The sequence below is a fragment of the Carcharodon carcharias genome, chromosome 16, assembly GCF_017639515.1.
Source record: "Carcharodon carcharias isolate sCarCar2 chromosome 16, sCarCar2.pri, whole genome shotgun sequence".
Lineage (NCBI taxonomy): Eukaryota > Metazoa > Chordata > Chondrichthyes > Lamniformes > Lamnidae > Carcharodon > Carcharodon carcharias.
In genome coordinates this window covers 101,743,958-101,769,229 of record NC_054482.1, presented here as the reverse complement: position 1 = coordinate 101,769,229, position 25,272 = coordinate 101,743,958, and the positions used below count along the sequence as shown (strand labels likewise).

General features: G+C 40.5%; 1 protein-coding gene across 2 annotated transcripts in view; it reads left to right on the top strand.

The window, feature by feature from the left end:
• rpap2 (RNA polymerase II associated protein 2) overlaps positions 1-22,666 on the top strand; it is a 124,659-nt gene extending 101,993 nt beyond the window's left edge. The window contains exons 11-13 of one of the 2 annotated variants that reach the window (XR_005945546.1): positions 17,717-17,874; positions 21,521-21,607; positions 22,427-22,666. Coding sequence is in view for 1 of the 2 variants with exons in the window: in XM_041208711.1 (XP_041064645.1) it covers positions 17,717-17,864 (148 nt within the window). In the remaining variant the exon portion in view is untranslated. The remainder of the gene's footprint in view (positions 1-17,716; positions 17,875-21,520; positions 21,608-22,426) is intronic. The other variant, XM_041208711.1, reaches the window with a different exon arrangement.
• The last annotated feature ends 2,606 nt before the right edge of the window (positions 22,667-25,272 follow it).

Sequence of the window (25,272 nt, the reverse complement as noted above, 5' to 3'; positions counted from 1 at the left end):
TTGCAGTATCCTGTGCCTTCAGCTGTTTCTTGATATCAAGTGGAGTGAATTGAATTGGCTGAAGACTGGCATCTGTGATGCTGGGGATCTCCAGAGGAGGCCAAGATGGATCATCCACTCGGCACTTCTGGCTGAAGTTTGCTGCAAATGCTTCAGCCTTATCCTTTGCACTGCTGTGCTGGGCTCCTCCATCATTGAGGATGGCACTATTTGTGGAGCCTCCTCCTCCAGTGAGTTATTTAATTGTCCACCACCATTCATGACTGGATGTGGCAGGACTACAGAGCTTAGATCTGATCCATTGGTTGTGGGATCGCTTAGACCTGTTTATCACTTGCTGCTTATGCTGTTTGGCACACAAATAGTCCTGTGTTATAGCTTCAGCAGATTGACACCTCATTTTTAGGCATGCCTGGTGTTGCTCCTGGCATGCCCTCTTGCAATCTTCATTGAACCAGGGTTGATCCCCAGGCATGATGGTAATGGTAAAGTAGGGGATATGCCAGGCCATGAGGTTACAGATTGTATTTGAGTACAATTCTGCTGCTGCTGATGGTTCACAATGCCTCATGGATGCCCAGTCTTGAGTTGCTAGATCTGTTCGAAATGGTAAGAATTTTAAGCAAATACAGTTGTAATGGAAGTAGTATAATATTTTCCTGTAACCACAAAGTGTGCACTCCACAAAGTACTTTACTAATAGCTCTCCTGTATTACTGATAAATTGGAGGAAATATTATTTTATAAGGATGTGGGCATATTGTGGTAGTTGTGACAGTAAATATGAGGATATAATATTTCAGAGGAGTTGGTTTGTGATAATTTGGGAATGGTGTAAGAGAAGGAAGGTTAGAGGATTGAGGAAGTGAGTGTATGAACTGTGCAGGGTAGAAGCTAGCTAGAAATGTAAAAATGGATAGCAAGAGTTTCTATAGGTGCTTAAAAAGGAAAATAGTAAGTAAAGTGAGTGTTGATCCTCTAGAGAATGACAGTGGGGAGATAATAGTAGATAATAAGAAAATGGCAGAAGAAATGAACAAATATTTTACTTCTGTGTTCACTATAGGGAATGCAAAAAACATTCCAGTAATAGCTGCAAATCAGGGGAGAAAGGAACTTGTTGAAATTGAAAACACTAAGGAAATAGTACCGAGCAAATTGATGGAGCTGCGGGCTGGCAAGTCTCCGGGTCCCGATTGACCACATCCTAGGATCTTAAAAGAGGTGGCTAATGAGGTAGTCGATGTGATGGTGTTAATTTTCCAACATTTACTAGATTCTGGAAAGGTTCCATCAGACTGGAAAGTAGCAAATATAACCCTTCTATTCAAGAAGGGAGGGGGGCAGGAAATTATAGGCCAGTTTGACATCTGTCATGGGGGAAGTTATTAGAATCAATTGTTAAGGAAGTTATAGTTGGGCACTTAAAAGTGCTCAAGGCAATCGGGAAGAGTCAGCATGGTTTTGTGAAAGGAAAATCATGCTTAACCAATTTATTGGAGTTTTTTGAAGGAGTAACATGCGCAGTGTACAAAGGGGAGCCTGTAGACTTACAGTACTTGGATTTCCAGAAGGCATTTGATAAGGTGCCATATCAGGATTATTACGGAAAATAAAAGTGCATGGTAACATGTTAGCATGGATAGAAGATTGGTGGCTGGCAGAAAGCAGAGAATATGCATAAATGGGTGTTCTTATGATTGGCAGGATTTGAAAGTGGAGTCCCACAGGGGTTTGTACTGGGGCTTCAACTTTTTATGATTTACACCAACAACTTAGATGAGGGGAGTGAAGACATGGTAGCTAAATTTGCAGATGACATAAAGATAGGTAGGAAAGTATGTTGTGAAGAGGACATTAGGTTGCAGCTGGATGTAGATAGGTTGAGTGATTGGGCAAAAATCTGGCAAATGGAGTTTAATGTGGGAAAATGTGATGTTGTTCACTTTGGCAGGAAGAACAAAAAAATCGGAGTATTACTTAAAAGGAGAACAGCTACATAACTCTGAGGTGCAGAGGGATATAGGTGTTCTAGTACATGAGTCACAACGTTAGTATGCAAGTACAGCAAGTAATTAAGAAGGCTAATGGAATGCTATCCTTTATCACGAAAGGGATTGAACAAAAAAGTAAGGATATTATGCTTCAGTTATACGGGGCATTGGTGAGACAGCACCTCATACTGTGTGATGTTTTGTTCTCCTTATTTAAGGAAGGATGTAAATACATTGGAGGCAGTTCAAAGGAGGCTTACTAGCTTGATTCCATGAATAAGTGGGTTGTCTTATGAGGAAAGGTTGGACGGACTAGGCTTGTTTCCACTGGAGTTTAGAAGAGTGAGGGGTGATTTGATTGAAGTATACAAGATCCAGAATGGCCTTGACAAGGTGGACAATGAAAGGATGTTTCTTCTTGTGGGTGAGTCCAGAACTAGGGTCACTGTTTTAAAATTAGGTGTCACCCTTTTAGGATAAAGATGAGGAGAAATTTTTTTCTGAGAGTTGTGTGACTTTGGAGCACTCTGCCTCAGAAGGTGCTGGAGGCAGGGTCACTGAATATTTTTAAGGCGAACTGGATAGATTCTTAGGCAAGGGAATCAAAGGTTACCGGGGCTAGATGGAAATGTGGAAATTTAAACAGAAGATCAATGGCCATGATCTTATTGAATGGCAGAGCAGGTTCAAGGGGCCGAATGGACTACTCCTGGCCCTATTTCTTATGTTCTTATGTATGAGCAATTTGGGAAGAGTAATTGTGTAGTATCTGAAGAATGAATTAAGGATTTGGAGTTTGAATGGTAATTAAGATAGAGTTACTGAGTAGTTAAAGGGATTTGAGAGGGTAATGAAAGGAGAGGGAGTACTAAAGATAGTATATCAGAGATGGTAAGAATTCATTTGTGGATGTGCATATTTGCAGAGGAAGTAGTAAATATGAGAAGGGTAGTGAGCATGGACATAATGAACAATTGAGGGGGTGGGCAGCTGAAGGAGATAGCGATAGGTTTGGATGGTAAGTTATTGGATGGTTGATGGATATTTAGATGTTGGCTAAGGGAGTAGTTTGGAGATGGATACTGGGCAAACTGGTTATAACAGGTGTAGAACCGAGGAGATTATAGGTAGAGCGTAGGATGTGAGGAGGTTTGAGGTGGCAAGTGGGGTGCAAGGTGGAAGAGGGTAAGGGGCTACAGTCTGAAATAAATGTAAATGAGAAGTTGAGTTGGAAAAAGGATAGATTTCACTTTATGGGAGGTAAAGAATGAAAAACCAGCAGGACTGCATTAAATAGAGATGTTATCAGCAGAGTCTGCTGATCTAGGTGATTTGTAAAGGTGGAAGTAAGCAAACTTGGTGATGGGAGAGGATGTCAGAGTTACATTACGTAGTTTTTTTTTAGCCTAAATAAGCAACAATGAAGGTGATGGTATCAGTAGCATGGGTGCATTTGTCAGGCACTGAAAACCCTGACTTCAGGCTTACTGTTGTACATGTGAAGGGGGATTTGAGTCATCCAAGACTTGTTTGGAGTGGCAGCATGGATGTGGTCATGGGGTTGAGATGTGGTGAAAAGATGAAGATTGCTGTCATCAGCATACATATGGAAGCTATAAATTGTCAACAAGGCATGCCATGTGACACAAGGACAGGGTGCAACTGAGAAATCCTTGGACTTTGGAAATGAAAGTTATGAGAAGGGAAAGGAAGCCATCCCTGGACATACTCTGAATTCTTCTAGCCAGGTGGAAATGCCACCGTGCAATGGAGGAGAACCAGTAGAGGAAGATGGTGTTGTCAGCAATCAGGTGCCATAGAAAGGACAATTTTGATTAAAACAACCAGATCTAGAGCTGTTTTGATGCTGTGAGATGAGTGGAAACCAGACTGAAGAGATTCAAACAAGAAGTTGCAGCAGACATGGACACAGCTGAAATGCAACCATATGTTCAAAGAAGTTATAGAGGAAAGAGAAGTTTATTGTTTTATGTAGGGTGATAATGATGTTGGTCTTTAAGGAATGAACAAAAATGTCAGAGGAAAGTTAATTGTTAACAATGTTGGCAGCTGTGGAGACAAGGAAAGGTGATTGAGTGATCTGGAATGGGGATGGGTTCAAGGAAGTAGGAGGCTGGTATGTTTGAAGATATGATTATAGAAAGAATAAGAATTACGGGAGAGAAACTGCTAAGTGATTTCAATTCAGGGCTGAGGTGGTTGGAAGATGATGGAGGGGAAGAGGAGAAAGCAGAGATAACTGCACAGGTAGCCTTGATCATAGCAATAAAGGAATCTAAGGGCTTTGAGACTATAGCTAGGTGTGGATAAGAGGAACTTATGATCTTGGAATAGTATGCAGTTTTGGCTGAGGAAAGTGAAACACATAGGGCAGAATTTAGCCCTCGTTGGGCGGGCCCCGCTGGCTTAGCGGCAGGTGGGCAGCCGAACTCCACTGCCGAAACGGGCCCCGCTGCCATTTTGAGTGGCCAGGCCAATTAAGGCCTGCCCAGCAGGCTGCCCGACGGGAAGCGCTACGCACTTCCTGAGCAGGGGGGGAGGGATTCCTCAACTGTCAAAGTGCGCTCTTTCGTGCATACTGCTCCCTGAGACTAAGTGCTGTCTCAGGGAGATTGGTGACAGTTTAAAAAACCTCAAAAATAGAAAAATAAAAAAATGATTAGCATGTCCCCCTCTTGTGATAATGTCACACGAGATGGAACATGCTATTAAATATGATATAAAGTTTATTAAAGATTTTTAAAACTGACATGAAACCTCCTCCGCCAGTGGATGAGGTTTCATGTTTTTTCAGAAGCCCGCCAGGGCTGCCGGCCTGCCCACCAGCCTTAAGGTTGGATGGGCAGGGCCTTTAATTGGGTTAATTATCCTGTCATTGGCCTCAATTGGCCATTGACAGGTTGGTGGGCGGACAGCTGATTTCGCTGCCCGCCTTCCTGAATATTTAAATGGGACGGATGATGTCGGGGGGTTCCTCCTGACGTCATTTTTGCATCGGCAAGCGGACCCTGCCCCCAACTTGCCAACAGAAAAATTCTGGCCATAGGGTTTGCTATGTTCCAAATCTGATGATTGTTGTCCTGGCTTATTGTGTGTGCCACTTGTGTTGTGACCACTGGTTTGACAGTATGAAGGTAAATGTTATACTGGAGAGCAGGGAAGGAACGCAGTAATCAGTTTGTTAGGAACAAGAATGTCAAAGGTTGGAAAATTAGCATATGTTGATGAGGTCAGGATCAGTTGGATGCTTGATGCAGGTAGCCTCTCAGTGACTAACTTCTCACATAGTGGCTATTTATTTGGGTGAGATATTGCAGTTGTGCAAGAACCTCAACATCTGTACAACAAGGAGTAACCCACCTTGGGAAGGGAGGGACAGATGAAAAACACCCTTCAAAAATATTTCCACTTCTGGGAAAGCAAGCGATCTTCCCTGATAGCATAATGGGTAATTGAAACATCTAGTGTGGTTTTGAGCCATAGAAGTTTCAGAACCAGCCACCCTTTTTGTGTTTGTTTAGTTCATCTCATCTTGGGCAACAGCCACAAGCTTCAATAGACCTTAGAATGCCTGATTTTGAGAGGAGTAAAGTTGACCTTCCCAATCCTGATTGCACTAAGATTGAAGTGTAGTAAATTCGAATCCTAGGAGCTCAAGCTCACTAGGTTGCTGTGCGCAACTTGAAAATACTCCAAGTATTGTGCTGAATGTGTGTACTTTGTCCTGCCAGGGGCTAATCCCTCTTCTGTTGATTACTAACTTCACCCTGCAAAATGTTGACCACTAATTTGAATCAGTGAAAAATGGTGAAAATTATTTCTGAGTGCGTGGCAAGTCTCCAATTAAGGTTACTGTTTCAGTTTAGGAAATATCAAATAGTCGTTTGGTAGTACAGAAGTTGAGTATTGCTGAAAAAAATGAGACATTTTTTGTCAAAGCTTTTTCTCTTGCACTCATTGGGGCAATTCACAAGAATAGCAAATGTAACGGGAATAACAATTTATACTGAATGAGAAGATAGTGCTGACTGGTTGGCAAGTGGACTCTGCTTGGTAGAGGCATTGCCATGGAGAATGCACCAGTTGATGGGGACTGACAGTTAACTACAAATTATTGTTTGAAATATAAACCAGACAACTTGACTCTGATTGGTCAAGGCATTCCCCTGAGGAATGAACCAGTGAATGACTGTCACTTCAACAAAAAATGTCTTTTTCAGAAATAACAAATGCAGTGAAATATCTTGATCTGTGTCATGTGAGAAGAGTTCGGTGTCAGATTTTAATATTTAGATTCAGAGTTTAAAAAATGCATTCAGAAATGTAACCAATACTTAAATATATAAACTTGCAGTGTCATTTCTTGGCACTGCCTGCAAGAACTTTTTTGGTAGTCCTGAGTGTTTTTGAACTAATCACAGAATCACAGTGCAGAAGAGGCCCTTCGGCCCATCGAGTCTACACCGGCACGTGAGAAATACCTGACCTACTTACGTAATCCCATTTACCAGCACATGGCCCATAGCCTTGAATGTAATGACGTGCCAAGTGCTCATCCAGATACTTTTTAAAGGGTGTGAGGCAATCTGCCTCCACCACCCTCCCAGGCAGTGCATTCCAGACCATCACCACCCTCTGGGTAAAAAAGTTCTTCCTTACATCCCCCCTAAACCTCCTGCCCCTCACCTTGAACTTATGTCCCCTTGTGACTGACCCTTCAACTAAGGGGAACAGCTGCTCCCTATCCACGCTATCCATGCTCCTCATAATCTTGTACACCTCGATCAGGTCGCCCCTCAGTCTTTTCTACTCCAATGAAAACAATCCAAGTTTATCCAACCTCTCTTCATAACTTAAATGTTTCATCCCAGGCAACACCCTGGTGAATCTGCACCCCCTCCAGTGCAATCACATCCTTCCTATAATGTGGCGACCAGAACTGCACACATTACTCCAGCTGTGGCCTCACCAAGGTTCTGTACAACTCCAACATGACCTCCCTACTTTTGTAATCTATGCCTCGATTGATAAAGGCAAGAGTCCCATATGCCTTTTTCACCAGCCCACTAACAAGCCCTGCTGCCTTCAGAGATCTATGGACACACACGCCAAGTTCCCTTTGTTCCTCAGAACTTCCTAGCGCCATGCCGTTCATTGAATACTTCCTTGTCAAATGACTCCTTCCAAAGTGTATCACCTTACACTTTTCAGGGTTAAATTCCACCTGCCACTTATCTGTCCATTTGACCATCCTGTCTATATCTTCCTGTAGCCCAAGACACTCAACCTCATTGTTAACTGCCCGGCCAATCTTTGTGTCATCCACAAACTTACTAATCCTACCTCCCACATATGTCGTTTATGTAAATGACAAGTAATAGGGGCCCCAGCACAGATCCCTGTGGTATGCCACTGGACACTGGCTTCCAGTCACTAAAGCATTCTTCTATCATCACCCTCTGTCTCCTACAACTAAGCCAATTTTGAATCCACCTTATCAAATTACCCTGTATCCCATGTGCCTTTGCCTTCTTTATAAATATCCCATGTGAGACTGACTGTCGCATAGTCAGCTACCTTACCAACCTTTAAACAAGACTACTGAACTTACAAAAATTAAAGAGAAAGACTTACCAGTTCAATTCCCACTTTGTTCCAAATACCCACTCTGGCTGTGCCCCACTCAGGATGTGCTCGTTCTCCTGTTCGTGTGCAAGCACACTGTAGCTTGCTTCCAGATAGTCCCTTTCTTAAATAGAGCTGACTTGACTCACCACTAGTTAAGCTTCAAATAGTAATTAACCCCTTTCAGGCCCTAGTCAGGTTTCAGGTGATTGATAGTTAACTGTTGCACAGTCAGCTACCTTACCAACCTTTTAACTAGACTACTGAACTTACAGAAATTAAAGAGAAAGACTTACCAGTTCAATTCCCACTTTGCACCAAATTCCGAATGCCCACTCTGGCTGTGCCCCACTCAGGATGTGCTCGCTCTCCTGTTCATGTGCAAGCACTAATGACGCATCTAATTCTTTAAAAGATGTCTGATTTGTACTTCAGATTTTTCTTACAGCAATGTGTGCTTGAACTTGTCCTGCTTCACTGTGGCAAGCGTATCACATGCAGTTACAACTCAGGGATTTGATTTCCATATGCATACTCTGTATTTTACCTGAAGCACGCAAACTGATTGAGATTTGCCTTCATTTTTGAATTGTTGCCTAGATTTGTGATATTCTGCTTTGTATGCCAAGTGTTAACATACAGTTAATATCTTTCCACTAAATGCTTGTTCTCTGTACACTTGAAACGGAGGACACTTACTTGGAAAAAGCAGTACGTACAAACTACAAAGCATCCTTGTATTAAACAATATTTATTTCCTCCAATCAGTCTTCTGGTGTACTTTTATTAAATAAAACCCATATATAAATGTTGAATTTTGAAGAACAGATTGTGATATGGAAATTCCCTCAGAACTTTGTTTTATTCAGTGTTTTTGCCCAAAGTCAAGATACTTATGAGATATAATTTAATTTTGTTCTTGTACCAAAAAAGAACTGTTTTATCAATTTGAAATTGTAATAAAGTTGGCGTGGATTTGTGAAGGGTAGGTCATGGCTGAATATTTTGAGACACCTTTCTATCCATGGCCTGCTGCAGTGTTCTAGTAAAGTTCAAGGCTATCTCTAGAACACAAAAAAGCCTTCTTTCCAGCTTCACCTGTTCCACCCCCCCTTAAACAGTATATATTTCACCACATTTCCACTTCTCTAGCTCTGAAGAAGAGTCATACGGAGTCGAAACATTTACTCTGTCTTTCTTTCCACAGATGCTGCCAGACCTGCTGAATTTTTCCAGCATTTTTGTTTTTATTTCAGATTTCCAGCATCCGCAGTATTTTGCCTTCATCTAGAAACAGCACCTAGACTTTCAACTCGGCATGTTACAACCTTCTGGACTCAACGTCAAGTTCAACAACTTTAGATCAAATGAAAAAACTCTGTAGGCCAGGCAGTATCTGTGGAGTGAAACAGAAACAGGATTAGCATTTGAGGTCATTTGATCTTTCATCAGAACTGAAGATTGATAGAAATGGACGAGTTTTCAAGCCAGTGGAAGGGAGGGAGGGGCAGGAAGAACAAAAGGAAAGCTTTGTGATAGGGTGGAGGGCAGGTTGATTAAATAGCAAAAGATTTTATGCTGCAAAAGCCAAAGAGAATGATGAGTATAGCAAAGAAACAAAGATTGTGTCCAAATGAGTTGTGAATAGCTACATAAAAACATTTGAATGTAGCATGAAGGGATTAAAAAAAACAAGACCAACCCAGCAAAACAAACACAAGATGAAAACAGAGGTTATGATCTAAAGTTGTTGAACTTGACGTTGAGTCCAGAAGGTTGTAGCATGCCGAGTTGAAAGTCTAGGTTCTGTTTCTAGATGAAGGCAAAATACTGCGGATGCTGGAAATCTGAAACAAAAACAAAAATGTTGGAAAAATTCAGCAGGTCTGGCAGCATCTGTGGAAATAAAGACAGAGTTAATGTTTCGACTCCGTATGACTCTTCTTCAGAGCTAGAGAAGTGGAAATGTGAAATATATACTGTTTAAGGGGGGGTGGAACAGGTGAAGCTGGATAGAAGGCTTGAGGGGCTGAATGGCTGACTGCTTCCTGTTCCTATTTTGTTAATTACTTCCCAAGAACTGAGATGATTTAATTTAGCAACAAATCCATTTTGTTTCTTGTAAATTATCCATGTTTATTTGGAGTAATAGAATCTGACTTCAGTCTTTGAGTAGTCCACTGTCAAATTTACTACAAATCAAAAATTGGTGCAGTTAGCTATATAAAATTGAGATTTTTATTTGTAAGCATGAGTTTTTTAGACTGGCCTTGAACTTCAAAAGTGTTTAAATTGGTCACCAAATAGACATTAGCTTTTCAGGTGCTTCTATCAAATATTAATCACTTCTAATGGAAACTCTACCCTGGAGACTACATTCAGCAAAGCTGCCCTGCTCGATTTTATATGAGCTTTATTTTGGATACAGCAAGGGACTGAGCATGTGATGATTTGAGCAATGAAAGAGCTTTGACACTAGGCTGCTTTGTAATGGAAGGAATTGGTTTGAATTGTTTTGCAGTTAATTTTTATTTCAGGTATTCAATGTTTATGGGCACAACATTTTCTGCCAATTGATTTTTCCCTTACAGCAGTAAATAATACAAACATATGAAAATGACTGGCAAGAAAACATCAGGTCCAGCCAACCTGCCTCACACACATGATGTCTGGGTGCTTCCTACCACTAACCACAACCTACACACTTCCAGAGAAATTAACCCAGCTCTTCAAGCATCTCTGAATAACTGAGGTTCTTTTTTTAAAGAAAAGGAAGATTTGCACTGACATTCACAACCACTAGATGTCCCTAAGCACTTTACAGCAACAAAGTACTTTTGAGGTGCAGTCACTGTTGTAATTTAGGATACACGGCAGATAACTTGCACATCATAAACTCCCATAAACAGCAATGTGATAATGACAATTTTCTTTTGTGATGTTGTTTGAGGAATAAATATTGGCCAGGACACTGGGGTTCACTTCCCTACTCGCCTTCAAAATGATGATATGGTATTTTTTACTCCCACCTGCAAAGGCAGATGGGGCCTTAGTTTGGCATCTCATCCAAAACATGGCACCTCTGACAGTGCAGTACATCCTCAATACTTGACTTTTGTGCTTAAGTCTCTGGTGTGGCATTTGAACCCACAACCTTTTTCAGAGAATATAGTGCTACCAACTAAGCCATGGCTGGCACATCTTTAAAGTAGGGATCATTCTTGAACATTCTTTTCCCTGAACATCTTCCAAGGCTGATTTATCCTTCATTATATATATATATATCTATATATAAGGTTCACTTCCTTGTTAGTCAATAATCTACCCTACCTACCACTACCTTCAAATTTTTCAATGATCCTGCCTCCACCACTTTCTGGGGAAAGAGAATTCCACAGAATTACAACCCTCTGAGAAAAAAATTCTCCTCATCCTTGTCTTAAATGGGAGACCACTTATTCTTAAACTGTGTCCCCCTAGTTCAGGTCTCTTTCACAAGGGGAAACATCCTTTCAGCATCCACTCTGTTTAGCCTCCTCAGGATCTTATATGTTTCAATAAGATCACATCTCATTCTTCTAAACTCCAACAATACAGGCCCAACCTATCAGACCTTTCCGCATAAGGAATCGGTCGAGTAAACCTTCTCTGAACTGGTTCTAATGCAGTTATGTCCTTTCTTAAATAAGGAGACTAATACTGTACACAGTACTCTAGATGTGGTCTCACCAATGCCCTGTACAACTCTAGCAAAACATCCCTGCTTTTACATTCCATTCCCCTTGCAATAAAGGCCAACATTCTATTTGCCTTCCTAATAAGTTGCTGGACCTTCATTCTAATTTTTTGTGATTCATGTACCAGGACACCCAGATCCCTCTGTATCACCGAGTTCTGCAACCTCTCTCGATTTAGGTAATATGCTGCTTTTCTATTCTTCCTGCCAAAGAGCTCAAGTTCACATTTTCCCAGATCCTACTCTATCTGCGAACTTTTTGCCCACTCACTTAACCTATCTATATCCCTCTGCAGACCCCTTATGTCCTCTTCATAAGTTACTGTCCTTCCTATTTTTGTCACATCAGCAAATTTAGCAACTGTACATCCAGTCCCTTATCCAAATCATTGATATAAATTGTAAATAGTTGAGGCCCCGGTACTGATCCCTGTGACACTACACTCATGACATCTTGCCAACCCAAAAATGATCCATTTATGCCTATTCTCTGTTTCTTGTTAGCTAACCAATCTTCTATTCATGCTAATATGTTACCCCTATCAGCTCTTATTCTGTGTAGTAATGTTTGATGTGGCACCTTGTCAAATACTTTCTGAAAATTTAACTACACCGCATCCACAGGTTCCCTTTTATCCACATTGTTTGTTACTTCCTCAAAAAACTCTAGTAAATTAGTCAAACACTATTTTCCTTTCACAAAATCATGTTGATTCTACCTGATTGCATTGTGATTTTCTAAGCGCCCAGCTGTAACCTCCTTAATAATAGATACCAGCTTTTGCCCTATTATAGATGTTAAGCTAACTGGCTTGCAGATCCTTGCTTTCTGTCTCCCTGCTTCCTTGAATAGAGGAGCTACCTTCACTATTTTCCAATCTGATGGGACCTTTCCAGAATCTAGGGAATTTTGGAAAATCAAAACCAATGCATCTATACTATCTCAGCAGCCACTTCTTTTAAGAAAGTAGGATGAAGTCCATCAGGGCCTGGGGACTTGTCAGCTTTTAGTTCCAATAATTTTCTGTGTCCTTTCCCTGGTGATTGGAATTGTTCTAAGTTCCTTCCTCCCTTTCACCTCTTGATTCACAATTATTTCTGGGGTATTGCTTATATCCCCTGCAGTGAAGACAGATGCAAAATATCTGTTCAATTCATCCGCCATTTCCTTATTTTCCATTATTAATGCCCCCAACTTACTCTCTAGAGGACCAACACTTACTTGAGTTACTCCTTTCCTTTTTAAATACCTGTAGAAACTCTTCCTTAGTTAGGGACAGCTGGTGCACCCTTCCTCTAGAGTCTTTCTTTCTCACTGAAATGTATCTTTGCTGAGTGTTATGAAATATCTCCTAGAATGTCTGCCACTGCATCTCTACTGACCTATCCTTAACCTAATTTCCCAGGTTACTTTAGCCAGCTCTGTCTTCATACCCTTATAATTGCCCTTATTTAAGTTTAATACTATAGTCTTAGACCCACTCTTCTCATCTTCAAACTGAATGCAAAATTCAATCATGTTATGATCAATGTTATTTCACCAACTTGTGAACTGGCTGCAAAGTGGATTCCTGTACTACAGATGCGCAGACCACTGTGACTATTTAATTAGCATACATGTCATATATCCTCACTATCAGTTGATACTTCACTACTTCCCACTGCCAGTTTTTCTCCTCGTCACTCTAAATTTCCCCACAGGTTCCCATCCCCCTGCCAACCTAGTTTAAACCCTTCCCAACAGCACTAGCAAACCTCCCGGTGAGGACACTAGTCCCAGTCCTGTTGAGGTCTAACCCGTCCTTCTTGTACAGGTCAAACCCCTGCCCCAGAACCAATCCCAATGCCTCAGAAATCTAAAGCCCTCCCTCCTACTCCATTTCTCCAACCAAGTGTTGAACTGCTCAATCTTCCTATTCTTATGTTTACTAGCACACGGCACTGGGAGTAAATCTTACTGCTCTTGAGGTCCTGCTTTTTAATTCCCTTCCTAACTCCCTAAAATGTGCTTTCTGGACCTCATCCCTTTTCTTACTTATGTCATTGGTCCCAATGTAGACCATGACCTCTGGCTGTTCACTCTCCCCCAAAAGAATGTCCTGCAGCTGCTCTGTGACATCCTTGACCCTGGCACCAGGGAGGCAACATACCATCCTGGAGTCACATATCCGGCCGCAAAAATGCCTGTCTTCTCCCCAAACTATCCCCTATTACTATAGCACTTCCATTCTTTCTGCTCCCCTCATGTGCAGCTGAGCCACCTGTGGTGCCACGGACTTGGCTTTTGCTGCAGTCCTCTGAGGAAACATCTCACTCACCAGTATCCAAAATGGAAAAGCGGTTAAAGAGCATGATGATCTCAGGAGATTCTTGCACTACCTACCTGTCTCTTTAGATACTCTGGTGGTCACCCATTCCCTCTCTGCCTGTATACTTAGTTGCAGTGTGACCACCTCTCTACCCACGTAATCCTCAGCCTTGTGGATGCACCACAGTGACTCCAGCCGCCACTCAAGCTCCGCAACTCAGAGCTCAAGTTTCTGCAGCTGGTGACACTTCCTGCAGATGTAGTCATCGAGGGCACTTTGTGCCTGCACAACTTCCCACATCCAGCAAGATGCACATTCCACATGGCTGAGCTGCACTGACATACCTTATACTTTATATAAAGCTTGTACCAAAGTATTTACTACTTTATTTTAATTATTATCTTAATTTAGAATAATTTCTATGTATACTATTTATTGTGTTTATCTCAGTCTCGCCCCTTCTAGCACTCTTTTAACTCCCAGCTCCACTCTTAGTCTCACCTCTTGTGCTTTTTTAGGTCTTCGGCTCCACTCTCCAATGTGCAATGGCACAGATGATTGACTTCTAAATATAAAATTACACTCCTTTTGTGCAGCAGTTACCCTTAACTGCAAATATTTTGTATAAGTTTGTTACTGAATTATAGGGGTTGGGTGGAGGTGAAAATAATTTATATAGTTAGCTGTCTCTTCTTTCTAAGTGAGTGTTTCCTACTTCAAAAGACTTCCTAAGGGCCAGTTTTAGTTTTTTTTTTGAACTGGTGACATTAGCTTACGGCAGTTGCTATCTGTGCAAGACTCATTTTGGCAGCCAGCAGCACTAGAATAATATAAAAGAAACTAAAGATGTATTCTGTACACCACACTGATCAGTCTCCTGCAATGTGGATAATTTGGTTATGTGCTTGGAAATAGTCATAATGGTGTAAAACATAGTCCTTAAGATTTATGGTGTATTTTGTTTTTATTTTTAAAAGATCAAATCTGTTAAGATAGCCAGTGTCACCTAAACACTTGCTAACCTGTGTTAATTCCTCTATAGTTCAAAATAAACTCCGTCTAGCCACGCTGTGTCATTCATATATAATATCTGTTGGGGAAGATCCACCCAAACATCTCAGTTCATTGAATTACCTGTACAAAACATGTGCGGTTAAGGATAAATGCTGTGCCAAGGAAGAATGTTATTTAATATTGATGATCTAATTTTGTAAGAATAAAATATATCCTAACTTCTGAATTTTCCAATTTAAAGTTCTACTATTTCTCATTAAAACAAATCTTGAAATAGATTTTTGGGGTGATAAAAATAATTGAGATAATACTCAGACCACTTCTTCCCTTCCCCAACTTTTTATGTTGAATTGAGCCTGACTTGTGTTTGCTCAGTAAAATCTATTTGCAGTGTCAGCTTTTGTTTTATTTTAGTATTTGGTTGTGACTTTGGAATGCCTGTATACTGCTTTGAATACAGTGTAATCTGTGTGAACTTGGTCTTCAAATGTTTCAGTATATAAATGAGGACATACTCTTGTCCCTATATCTTGTATTTATTCACGTTAAATAATGCAAGTGTTATGTGTGTGCAACATGTATGCTACCAAAGCATTTATGTGCTTTTAGCTTTTCTGGAACATGAAGTATTTAAATATCTCTACAAAGAAAGCATTGACAATTTTGTCTTTAAATTCGTCAGTGAAGATTGTTTCTAATATTTTCATGTCTACAATTGCAGTTCCTTTCTCTTTTTAAGCTGCTTAAATAATTCAAAATTCTTTCCACTAAATTGCACTGGTTGTCAACAGATGTCAAATGAGCCCTGTTCTCTCAGCATCAGGTGACTCAATGTTTTCATGTAAACATTGACAGCCCATATGACTTTTTAACTTGTAGGAACAAACCAGAGGAATCAAAAATTAGTATACAGTACCAGAGTTTTAAAAAAAAGGTTTAGAAACCATCTTAGAAAAGTCTGGTTTTATGAATTTAGAAGTAGAAAATATGTTGATTGGGTTCAGGTAGTCTTTGATCCAATGCACTGCTGAGAAATCCGGTTCAGGGTTTTGTTATAAGAACGGAACTCTTTCGTGACTGGAAAATGTAACCTTTAGTATTGCTTGGTTCAACTTGCTCTGATAAAATTAAGCAATTAGGTAGATTTCTTGATAGCCCAGGACAACATGATTCCTCGATTTGCAGTTCTGAATCTTCATTACCTATTCTAGTTGCCCTCCCTGTTCATTTTTTTTAATAAAAGAGCTGTGCATTTATGTCTGTTTATATAACCTCAGCTTGTTTGAAGAAAATTTCAGGAAGATTAAAAAATCTGCATTACCCATATGTTGCAAGCTATTTCAGATAATAACACTGATTGGTAAATTGTGTTTAACTTGACATCTTGCAAGCCTGGATGTTTGAAGCACAAGATTTCAATAGTTCATTGTATCAAGCCAAAACTTGCTGAAGTCATATGCTGTGAAATTTATATGCATCTATAAAGCGAATAATGGAAATCATTTTTCACAGTGCAGTGTTGGTTTACATCAGAAATTTATGGTTGTGTATCTGAAAGCCCTCTGTCCTGTTTTAAGACTGATGAGCTCCACTATACAGAGCAAGGAATGAAAGATGAAGAAAATTAAAACTGGAAAAATGGCATCACAAGAAGTAGCATGTATGCTTCACAGTTCGTAGATGTCCCAATAATTTTCTGGCAGCTGAAGTTGTGGTCATTTGGTCCTATTTTCCACCTTCCATAAACTTGAACTCACCCAAATCTCTTCTGTCTGTATCCTAACTCGCACCAAGTCCCATTGACCCTTATGCTTGCTGACCTACAGAGTCTGGTAATGCTTTGATTTTAAAATTCCCTTCCTTGTTTTCAAACCCATCCATGGCCTTGCCCCTCCCCATCTTCAACTAACTTCACCCTCTGTGATCCCTGAACTCCTCCAGTTTTGGCTTCTTGCTGATCCCTGATCCCTCTCCACTTTTGTCAGCTGTGCCTTCAACTGTCTAGGCCCTAACTTTTAGGATTTTCTCCCTAAGCCTCTCCACATCTCTAACTCTCCTCCTTTAAGTCACTGCTCAAAACCTGCCTCCTTGATCAAGTTTTTTGTAACCTGTTCTAACATTTCCTTACATGGCTAAGTATCAAATTTTGTTTCACACTTCAGTAAAGCATCTTGAGATGTTTTACTATGTAAAACGTGCTATATAAATGCAAGTTGCTGCATCCTACAGCTTCACATGGATGAATGAAAGCTACTGTTATACAAAAATGAGTGACTATACTTCAAAAGTAATTATGTAATAGGCTAAATAACTACAAACTTTTCTAGGTGTTGACTTATAATGGCCATCACTTTCATTAGAAGTTACAACAGATACGATCATTACCTGGAACATAACACATTTTCTAAAACGAATCACAGTATCACATCAATAAATTGTAGATGAGGATTTCCTCATCTACCCTTCAGAGTCAATCCTTTTGTGAACAGACAGCATTGCAGTGATGAAGTTCGGAAATTAGCCTTAGAAATCTTTGCAAGATGGATTTTGTAAGTTAAAGATTTCCATATGTAAAGGAGAAAAAAATCTGCCCTCATTTGTGATGATATACTATGAGGTTTAAATAATTGAATTCAAAATTTCTTAAAAGTTAATTGTCCTTTTTCCCCAGCTTCTCCCAAGTTGCATAAGACAAACAACTGCAGAGGGTATATTTTCTGTTGGAAAAGAATGTAAAGAATAACTTTTTCTGTGTAGATTTGAAGTTGCTTAATTTTGTGTCCCAAATTCATGTCTAGTCTAAATGTACTGTTCTGATTAGCTGGCAACTATTTATTAATCTTTAGCCATTGAGGGTTTATAGCTCGTCATGTTTTAATATGCGGACTGGCAGATATGTAAAAATTGATACTGTTTTAAATCTATGTAAAATCTTGTTAAAGGAGACTTTGAATATTGAGAAAATTCAAACCTATTTTTAAATGTTTTCTTGCAAACTAAATATCTGTTTGATGCAGGTTAGGTGTGAAGATTTCACTACTACAGGAATCTCTCCAGAGGCTCTCCTCGGAACTGTTTATATCTACAATTATGGAAGAATTTCATATCCAGAGTGGAGACCTGGAGAACTTGAGGAAAATTTTCAAAAGTCCCGACCAGAATTGAGAATGATGAGGTCAGGGACCAATGCTTTTAAACATAAATAAAAGACCATCATAGTTTGAATAATATTAAGCAAATGTTAAATCATTGCTTATTAGTCTTCCACTGGCATAGTCAATTTGGTTATTGTTAGACTGTACATGTTTTTATTTATGATAGTTACTTTCAATGAATGTGTTCTTAATTTTAAACTTTAAAGACCATGAGGGGGATTTCTGTTGTGGGCACTATATTTCTGCTTGTCCATGAGCTTTTATTGTTTGTCACTTTAATAACTCTGGATCACTTTGCTTTTTCTGATTTGTTATCCTCATTTTCGAGTAAGCATAAATTACCAGTATGGATAATCAACATGCATGTAGTTCCTCCAAGTTGTTTCTGACATCAGGAATACCAGGATAGTACTCCTTCGGCTCTTTACCAGTGCAATATAAAGATCTTTTCTCAGGGATGAAGCATCCATTCTTTTTCTTGTTTGCTTCTTTCTGGTCATCCTGATATGCTGTCTTTAAATGCTGTCCTCCTCTATAAAATTTCATTCAGTTTTTAACAATTAACAGTTGAAAGTATATTTAATTCTTTCTTGCATCTTTACCGCTTGCAATGCAGAATGTGATCATAATGAACTATTCAATTTCATCTAAGAACATGGGAAGAGGAATAGACCATTCAGCCCCTCAATCTGCTCTGCCATTCAATGAGATTGTGGCTTATCTCCTTCCTAACTCCATTCGCTTGCCTTGGCTCCATATGCCTTAATGCCTTTGGACTAGCAAAAATCTATCAATCTCATATTTAAAGTTATTAATTGAGCTAGCACCTACTGCTTTTGTGGGAGAATTCCACACTTGTGCTACCTTTTCTGCAAAGAAGTGTTCCATTCTTTTCTCCTGAACGGCCTGGCTTTCATTTTATGGTTATGTCCCCTTGTCCTAGACTCGCCCACCAACTGAAATGGTTTTCTATTCATTTTCTATCTTCTCAATTCCTTCAAAAATCTGGGAAAAAACCTCAATCAAATGACCCCTTGACCTTGACCTAATTTATGTAACTGCTCCTCAACTTGGAGGCCTGGTAACATTCTAATGAATCTGTTGGACTCCTTCCAAGACCATTATATCCTTAATAAGGTATGGTGCCCAGAACTGCACACAGCACTCTAGATGTAGTCTAACCAGGGTTTTTATAGATGTAGCAAAACTTCTAGGTGTAAAGGCTAACATTCAGTTAGCCTTTTTGATAATGTTTTGTGCCTGACCACCACTATATTTTAGTGATTATGTACATGGACCACTAAATCTCTTTGGACTTCATTTTTTTGTAAGCTTTTTAACATTGTAAAGAATATTCAGAAGTTTTAGACCATAAGAAGTAGGAGCAGAAATAGGCCATTCAGCCCATCGAGTCTGCTCCACCATTCATGGCTGATCAGATAATCCTCAACTCCACTTTCCTACCTTTTCCCCATAATCCTTGATTCCCTTACTGATTAAAAATGTCTATCTCAGCCTTGAATATACTTAATGACCCAGCCTCTACAGCCCCCTGCGGTAAAGAATTCCACACATTCACTACCCTCTGAGAGAAGAAATTCCTCCTCATCTCAGTCTTAAATGGGCAACCTCTTACTCTGAGATTATGCCCTCTGGCCTTTGACTCTCCCACAAGGGGAAACAACCTCTCAGCATCTACCCTGTCAAGCCCCCTCCTAAGAATCTTATATGTTTCAATAAGGTTGCCTCTCATTCTTCTAAACTCCAATGAGTACAGGTCCAACCTACTCAACCTCCCCTCATAAGAAAACCCCTCCATACTCAGAATCAGCCTAGTGAACCTTCTCTGGATTGCCTCCAATACCAGTATATATTTCCTTAGATAAGGGGATCAAAACTGTTCACAGTATTCTAGGTGTGGTCTAATTAGTGCCTTGTATAGTTTTAGCAAGACTTCCTATTTTTTTATACTCCATTCCCTTTGAAATAAAAGCCAACATTCCATTTGCCTTCCCCATTACCTGCTGAACTTACATGTTGGCTTTTTGGGATTCATGCATGAGGACTCCCAAATCCCTCTATGCTGAAGTTTTCTGCAGTCTTTCTCCATTTAAATAATATTCAGCTCCTCTTCTTGCTGCCAAAATTCATAATCTCACACCTTCCCACATTATATTCCATCTGCCAACTTTTTGCCCACTCACTTAACCTGTCTATATCCCTCTGTAGACTTTGTGTCATCCTCACCACTTGCCTTCCCACTTATTTTTGTGTCTTCCACAAACTTGGTGATAATACATTCACTTCCCTCATCTAAGTCATTAATATATATTGTTTTAGTCCAAAATGTATGGCCTCACACTTGACTGTGTTGAAATCCATCTGCTACAGTTTTGATCACTTACTTAATCTGTCAGTATCTCTATAATTTTATGCTCCCATCAAACTACTTGTTATGCCACCAGTCTTCATGTCATCAGCAAATTTGGACCTGTGACTTGCTATTGTGTTAACAAATCTCTAATAAATATAGTGAATGGTTGAGTCCCCAGCACAGATCCTTGTGAAACACCACTAGCTGCTAGTTTAATTTGAGTACATACCCATTATCAATATAAGTAAAGTTTACATTTGAGTTGATAGAATCCAATTATTTATCAAGAACTTAAGGTTTCTGCCTGGCAACCAGCTTGTTGTGGGAATGGGCACTAAGAGGAGTACTGCTTCCTTTTTGCTATGGAAACCTTTAACTATTTTTGCAAAACCTTTTGCTGACCAAGCACACAGCACATAACAAAAATAGGTTGTTGCCTGGATGTTAGATGACAAGCATCCATATTACTTAATAAAATCCCCCATGTTCCAGAAAGCTCTCAACATTTGAAATCCAGTTGTATCAAAATACATAATGTAGCAATATACAGGTCATTGTTTTGTGTGGGACTACGATCTCTGTTACAAGATATGGACAAAAGACATTCTGTACAATTCCTCCCTATCTTTGCCTGCAATGCACATGAAACGTGATTAAGCCAGGAGAGTTGGTGAACTCCAGATGCTTCTGGTTGGTCAGCCATGCCTTACTCGTAGCAGCCGCACTTAGATTGGATAGTTCTCAGTTAAGGTTCCTGTCTAGAATAGTTTGAAATTTCATCAAGAGGAATACACAATTCGAAAACTTCACCAGCTTTGTGAGTTAAACGGCAGATTCTTTATGATATTCATGGGTAAAAGTCAGTTTTTAAGATGCTTTTGTTTATATCATGAGGACAATCACTGTTTAGGTAAAGATAATATCAATAGTGCTGCTTCATAGTGGCATCCTCTCACATTTGTTGAATTCTCCCCTGGCTATTGTATAACTTACTGCCATGGCCTCATTTAATCTGAAGGGGAGTTTTGTACAATTGGTGCTGACTGAATTGTTTTGACTGCAGATAAGTTGTTTGCTATGAACTGATGGTGTCAGCCTTCTTTCCCTTTCCCTAAGGTAGGATCTTATACATGCAGGACTCTAGATGAGGAATAAGTTAACATTCTGTACCTTATAACGTATTTCTCGTTCTTCAATTGAATGGATCCTCTGCATCCCAAACTATATCCCATTCAGACTTCTTATTTTTTATATATTTCATTTGCATTTTATGATGTCGTTTCTATACTTAGTAAAGAACTACCATTGCATGGTGTGGGAACTGATGCAAGTGCCAATCCAGAGTCAAATTAACTCATAAACGAAGAAGCGTCAGTTTGGTAAGGGCCACCATTGCCTTGGAACTGTAATCTTGTTTGATTCAGTGTCTTAAACAAAGCTAGGATAGGAGAGAATATGTAGGGGAAAGAGGGACTAGGCATGTTGATTCTTCTCATTGGTAAGCTAGACCTTCTCCTTTGGTATTTTGAGTATAACGTTATTTAAAAGTGACATTTACCTTACAAGTTGTATTTTCTTGCTTTGCATTACTGCCACACCCCCACCCCCCAAACCCCACCACCCCCTTCAAGTTTGCTTATCAAAGAAATAAGAGCAGAGCCTGCTCTGGCATTCAGTAAGCACATGAGTGATCTGATCTTGCTCAACTGCACTTTGCTGTCTGTTCCCAGTAACTCTTGACTCCCTCATAGTTTGAAACTAGTCTTTTAAATTTTTTAAAAATGTTTTCACATTGACACAAATTTCCATGAATAACTTAAATAAAACCCTTTCAGATACTTTTACAGTGAAGCCTGGATGACCTGTGATCATTTTTCCAGGAACCAGAATCGCTGGATTTTTCTGTAGTACCCTCACAGTTAGTTCATTAGTTGTCAGCTGTTGTTCCCAATTCTCTGCTATCTTTGCCATCTCTTGTATTCATACGGACATAGACCTACTTTCAGGGCCTTCTATCCCCATAACTATTTTGATGAGGATACCATGTGTCACTTTTGGAGTATCTATGTGACAATACAATGCATTAGTGTTGGATATTGTTTAGAATTATTTGACTGGCAATTTATAAGTATTTGCTTTTTTGTACCTTGTTTCGTCAGGTGATTAGAGTTTAATTGTACTCCTCGGTTTTATCCTAGAAAAGAAGATTGGTCCTATTTGATATTTTGTTTCAGTGGAACCCCAGATTCCATCGAACTGTGTAATAAAATCAACAAGAATTGTTTCTTGAAGAAGATAAACAACATGATGTATTTCTATGACACAAAGCTTATAATTTGATTAACCTTAACATACTGATCATGATTAAGGTACTGTTTCAAAAAAAAATCTAAATCATGTTGGAACACAATACCTAAATAAACCTATTCCTTACCTGCTTTTTTGTGTGATTTATTTTAACTAATTAAGTTTGAGTATTGATGGGAAAAGTAACAACAGCAACATAAGAGGATAGTAGGTATGATGTACATCTAACAGTCTGGAAATTGAAGATTCTATACCACTTAACACATATCCATCTTCATCTCTGTTGTGGTGTAGTTTGTCAGTTCTGGATTGGGAAAGGTTTTTGACCTCAAAGGAGCAGAAAACCAACAAGACACAAAAAAATTTCCCCCTTGTAAATCACTATGATTTAGCTCATGTCTTGGAAAACCTGGAACTCTCTAACACCAGATGGACTGCAGTGGTTCAAGTCAGCAGCTCCTTGGGGGCAGTTAGGCATAGGCAACAAATGCTGGTCTTCCCAACCATGCTCGCATCCCATGAAAGAGAACACCATAAAAAAAATTGTTCCTCACATACCCTCTGTGTCTCTTGCACAAAACTTTAAATCTGTGTCCCGTACTCCTTGCACCATCACTAATAACCTACTTTTGGTCGAAGTATTAATTCATGTTAGCAATGCAACACATTATGGAGCACCCTTTTTTCCACAGCAACTTTAGTTCAGAAACTTTCTGGAAGTATCAAGTATATATGGTGAAGTCCTTATTATTGCAGTAAAACACATTGGCCGGAATTTTCCAGTCCTGTCGGGTGTCATAGCCGGCAGGAGGGGGAACAATATGGTGAGAAGGCCAAAAATTGATTCTATGCTGTTGTGAAACCAGTTTGCAATCATCCACTCCACCCGTCAATGGTGGACCGCGTTCCCTGCCATTGCATGTTGGGTACATCATTTTAATATATTTGCATCTAATTATAAGCCCTGCTTGACAGAATCATCCCCTAGTGTCAAATTAACTGCCACGTGACTTCAGAACAGCGTGCTTCAAACCTTTAAATGCTTGCACCTGGCAATCTGAACTTCAAGGGGAACTCAGAGATGAGTCCACACAACCTTGCGCATCACTCATAGCACATCAAGAAAGAGGCTCGATGCATTCGCAGGGGACATGGGCAAGCCATTTTTTCCCAGCTGGTTGGGTCACTCTGGGGGGGGCGGGGGGGCGCGTTGGTGGTGTTGGGGGCAAGGCAGCACAGACTGAAGGAAATACTCAAACACACACCTTGGGGGAGGTGGGGTTGAGGGAAGCAGCCACACACTTGGAAAAGCTTATCAAAAGTGGGCATTCTTCCACTAATGAGACCATTCAGCTGCAGCTCCATTGACACGCCTGGAGCCTCTGAAGCTTTTCTGCCCACTCAAGCAGCGCAAAAGCATGAAAATGCCACCAAATGCTCTAGAACTTTTCACCCCCTGGGCGCACACTGCATATTAATGTCCGTTTTTGGGGACAGCAGTGCAATTGGCCAACTGGGAAAGATGTACAATCCCCTTGTGAAGCTAACCATGGCGCAGTCACTGGTGGAAGTACTCACAGGCACTTGCAACGTCTTTAAGGTTTGGACCACTATCCATTATGGTTCAAGCTAACAGGGCAGCCTTGTAGTGCAGGTTAGAATGACTGAGAGCACAGCATACAGTCGAGTAATGAAACGCTGCCACTTGGTCAAGTGGAGTGGAGCAGCAGTGGGAAGGGTTTCAGACAGCCAATGAGTGCACTACACACTGGCCAGCACACTCCTGCATGCATGAAAGGGCCTTCAGACTTAACCAAGAGAGATTCTTGGGGCACATATGCGAACCCATGCATCTCTCTCTTTGATCCTACAGGAGAGGAACATCAGGATCATGAAGCCTGGTGATTTAGCAATATGCCTCATAGCTTAAAGAGACCAGAGAAGAAGAAGACAGTGGCAAAGGTGCTTGGCTCAGCAAAGGGCGGAGCACCTCCCTCAAGATGAAGAGGCAGTTGTGCCTGCTGCGCATGCAGCTGAAGATCCACAGCGAGCCATCGCTCTTGGGCCCCTTGCTAGATCCAAGGTCTATAGACGGCACCTGTCATTCTTGCAAATGACCAAGAACCAGAGTCACTGAAGACTGCGCATGTCTAGGGAACTGGTTTGTCACATATGCCACCTGCTGCAGCATTTGGTGCCACGGGGAGAGCATCCTCTACTAGTGGCCATGAAGGTGACGACAGCACTCAATTTTTACGCCAGTGGCTCCACAGGTGACCTATTAGGGATCTCGCAAGCCTCCATGCGCAAGCTTTCCAGGAGGTCATGGACGCCATCTTCGCAAAGACGCAGAACTTTGTACATTTCACCCAGGGTCAGGAAAGCCCTAGCTTTCAAACAAGAGCGCTGGGATTGGCATAGACCTCTGGTTTTCCACAGATGCAGGGTGTCATGTGGAGCTTAGATCTATGTGGCAACAAGCAGTCAACTACATCAACCACAAGGGCTTCCACACTAAATGTTCACCAGTCCCCAGAGGGTGACCCCACAAATGCACCCAACAGGTCTGCATATGATTCTCAGGGAGCATCCACAACTCTTACATCCTTAGCAGGTCTCAGATCCCTGACATCTTCCATGTACAAAGAGGTTTCAGGGTTGGCTTCTCAGGGACAAGGGCTACCAACAGAGGACAAGGCTAATGACGCTTTTGTGGCAGCCTCAGACTGCAGCAGAG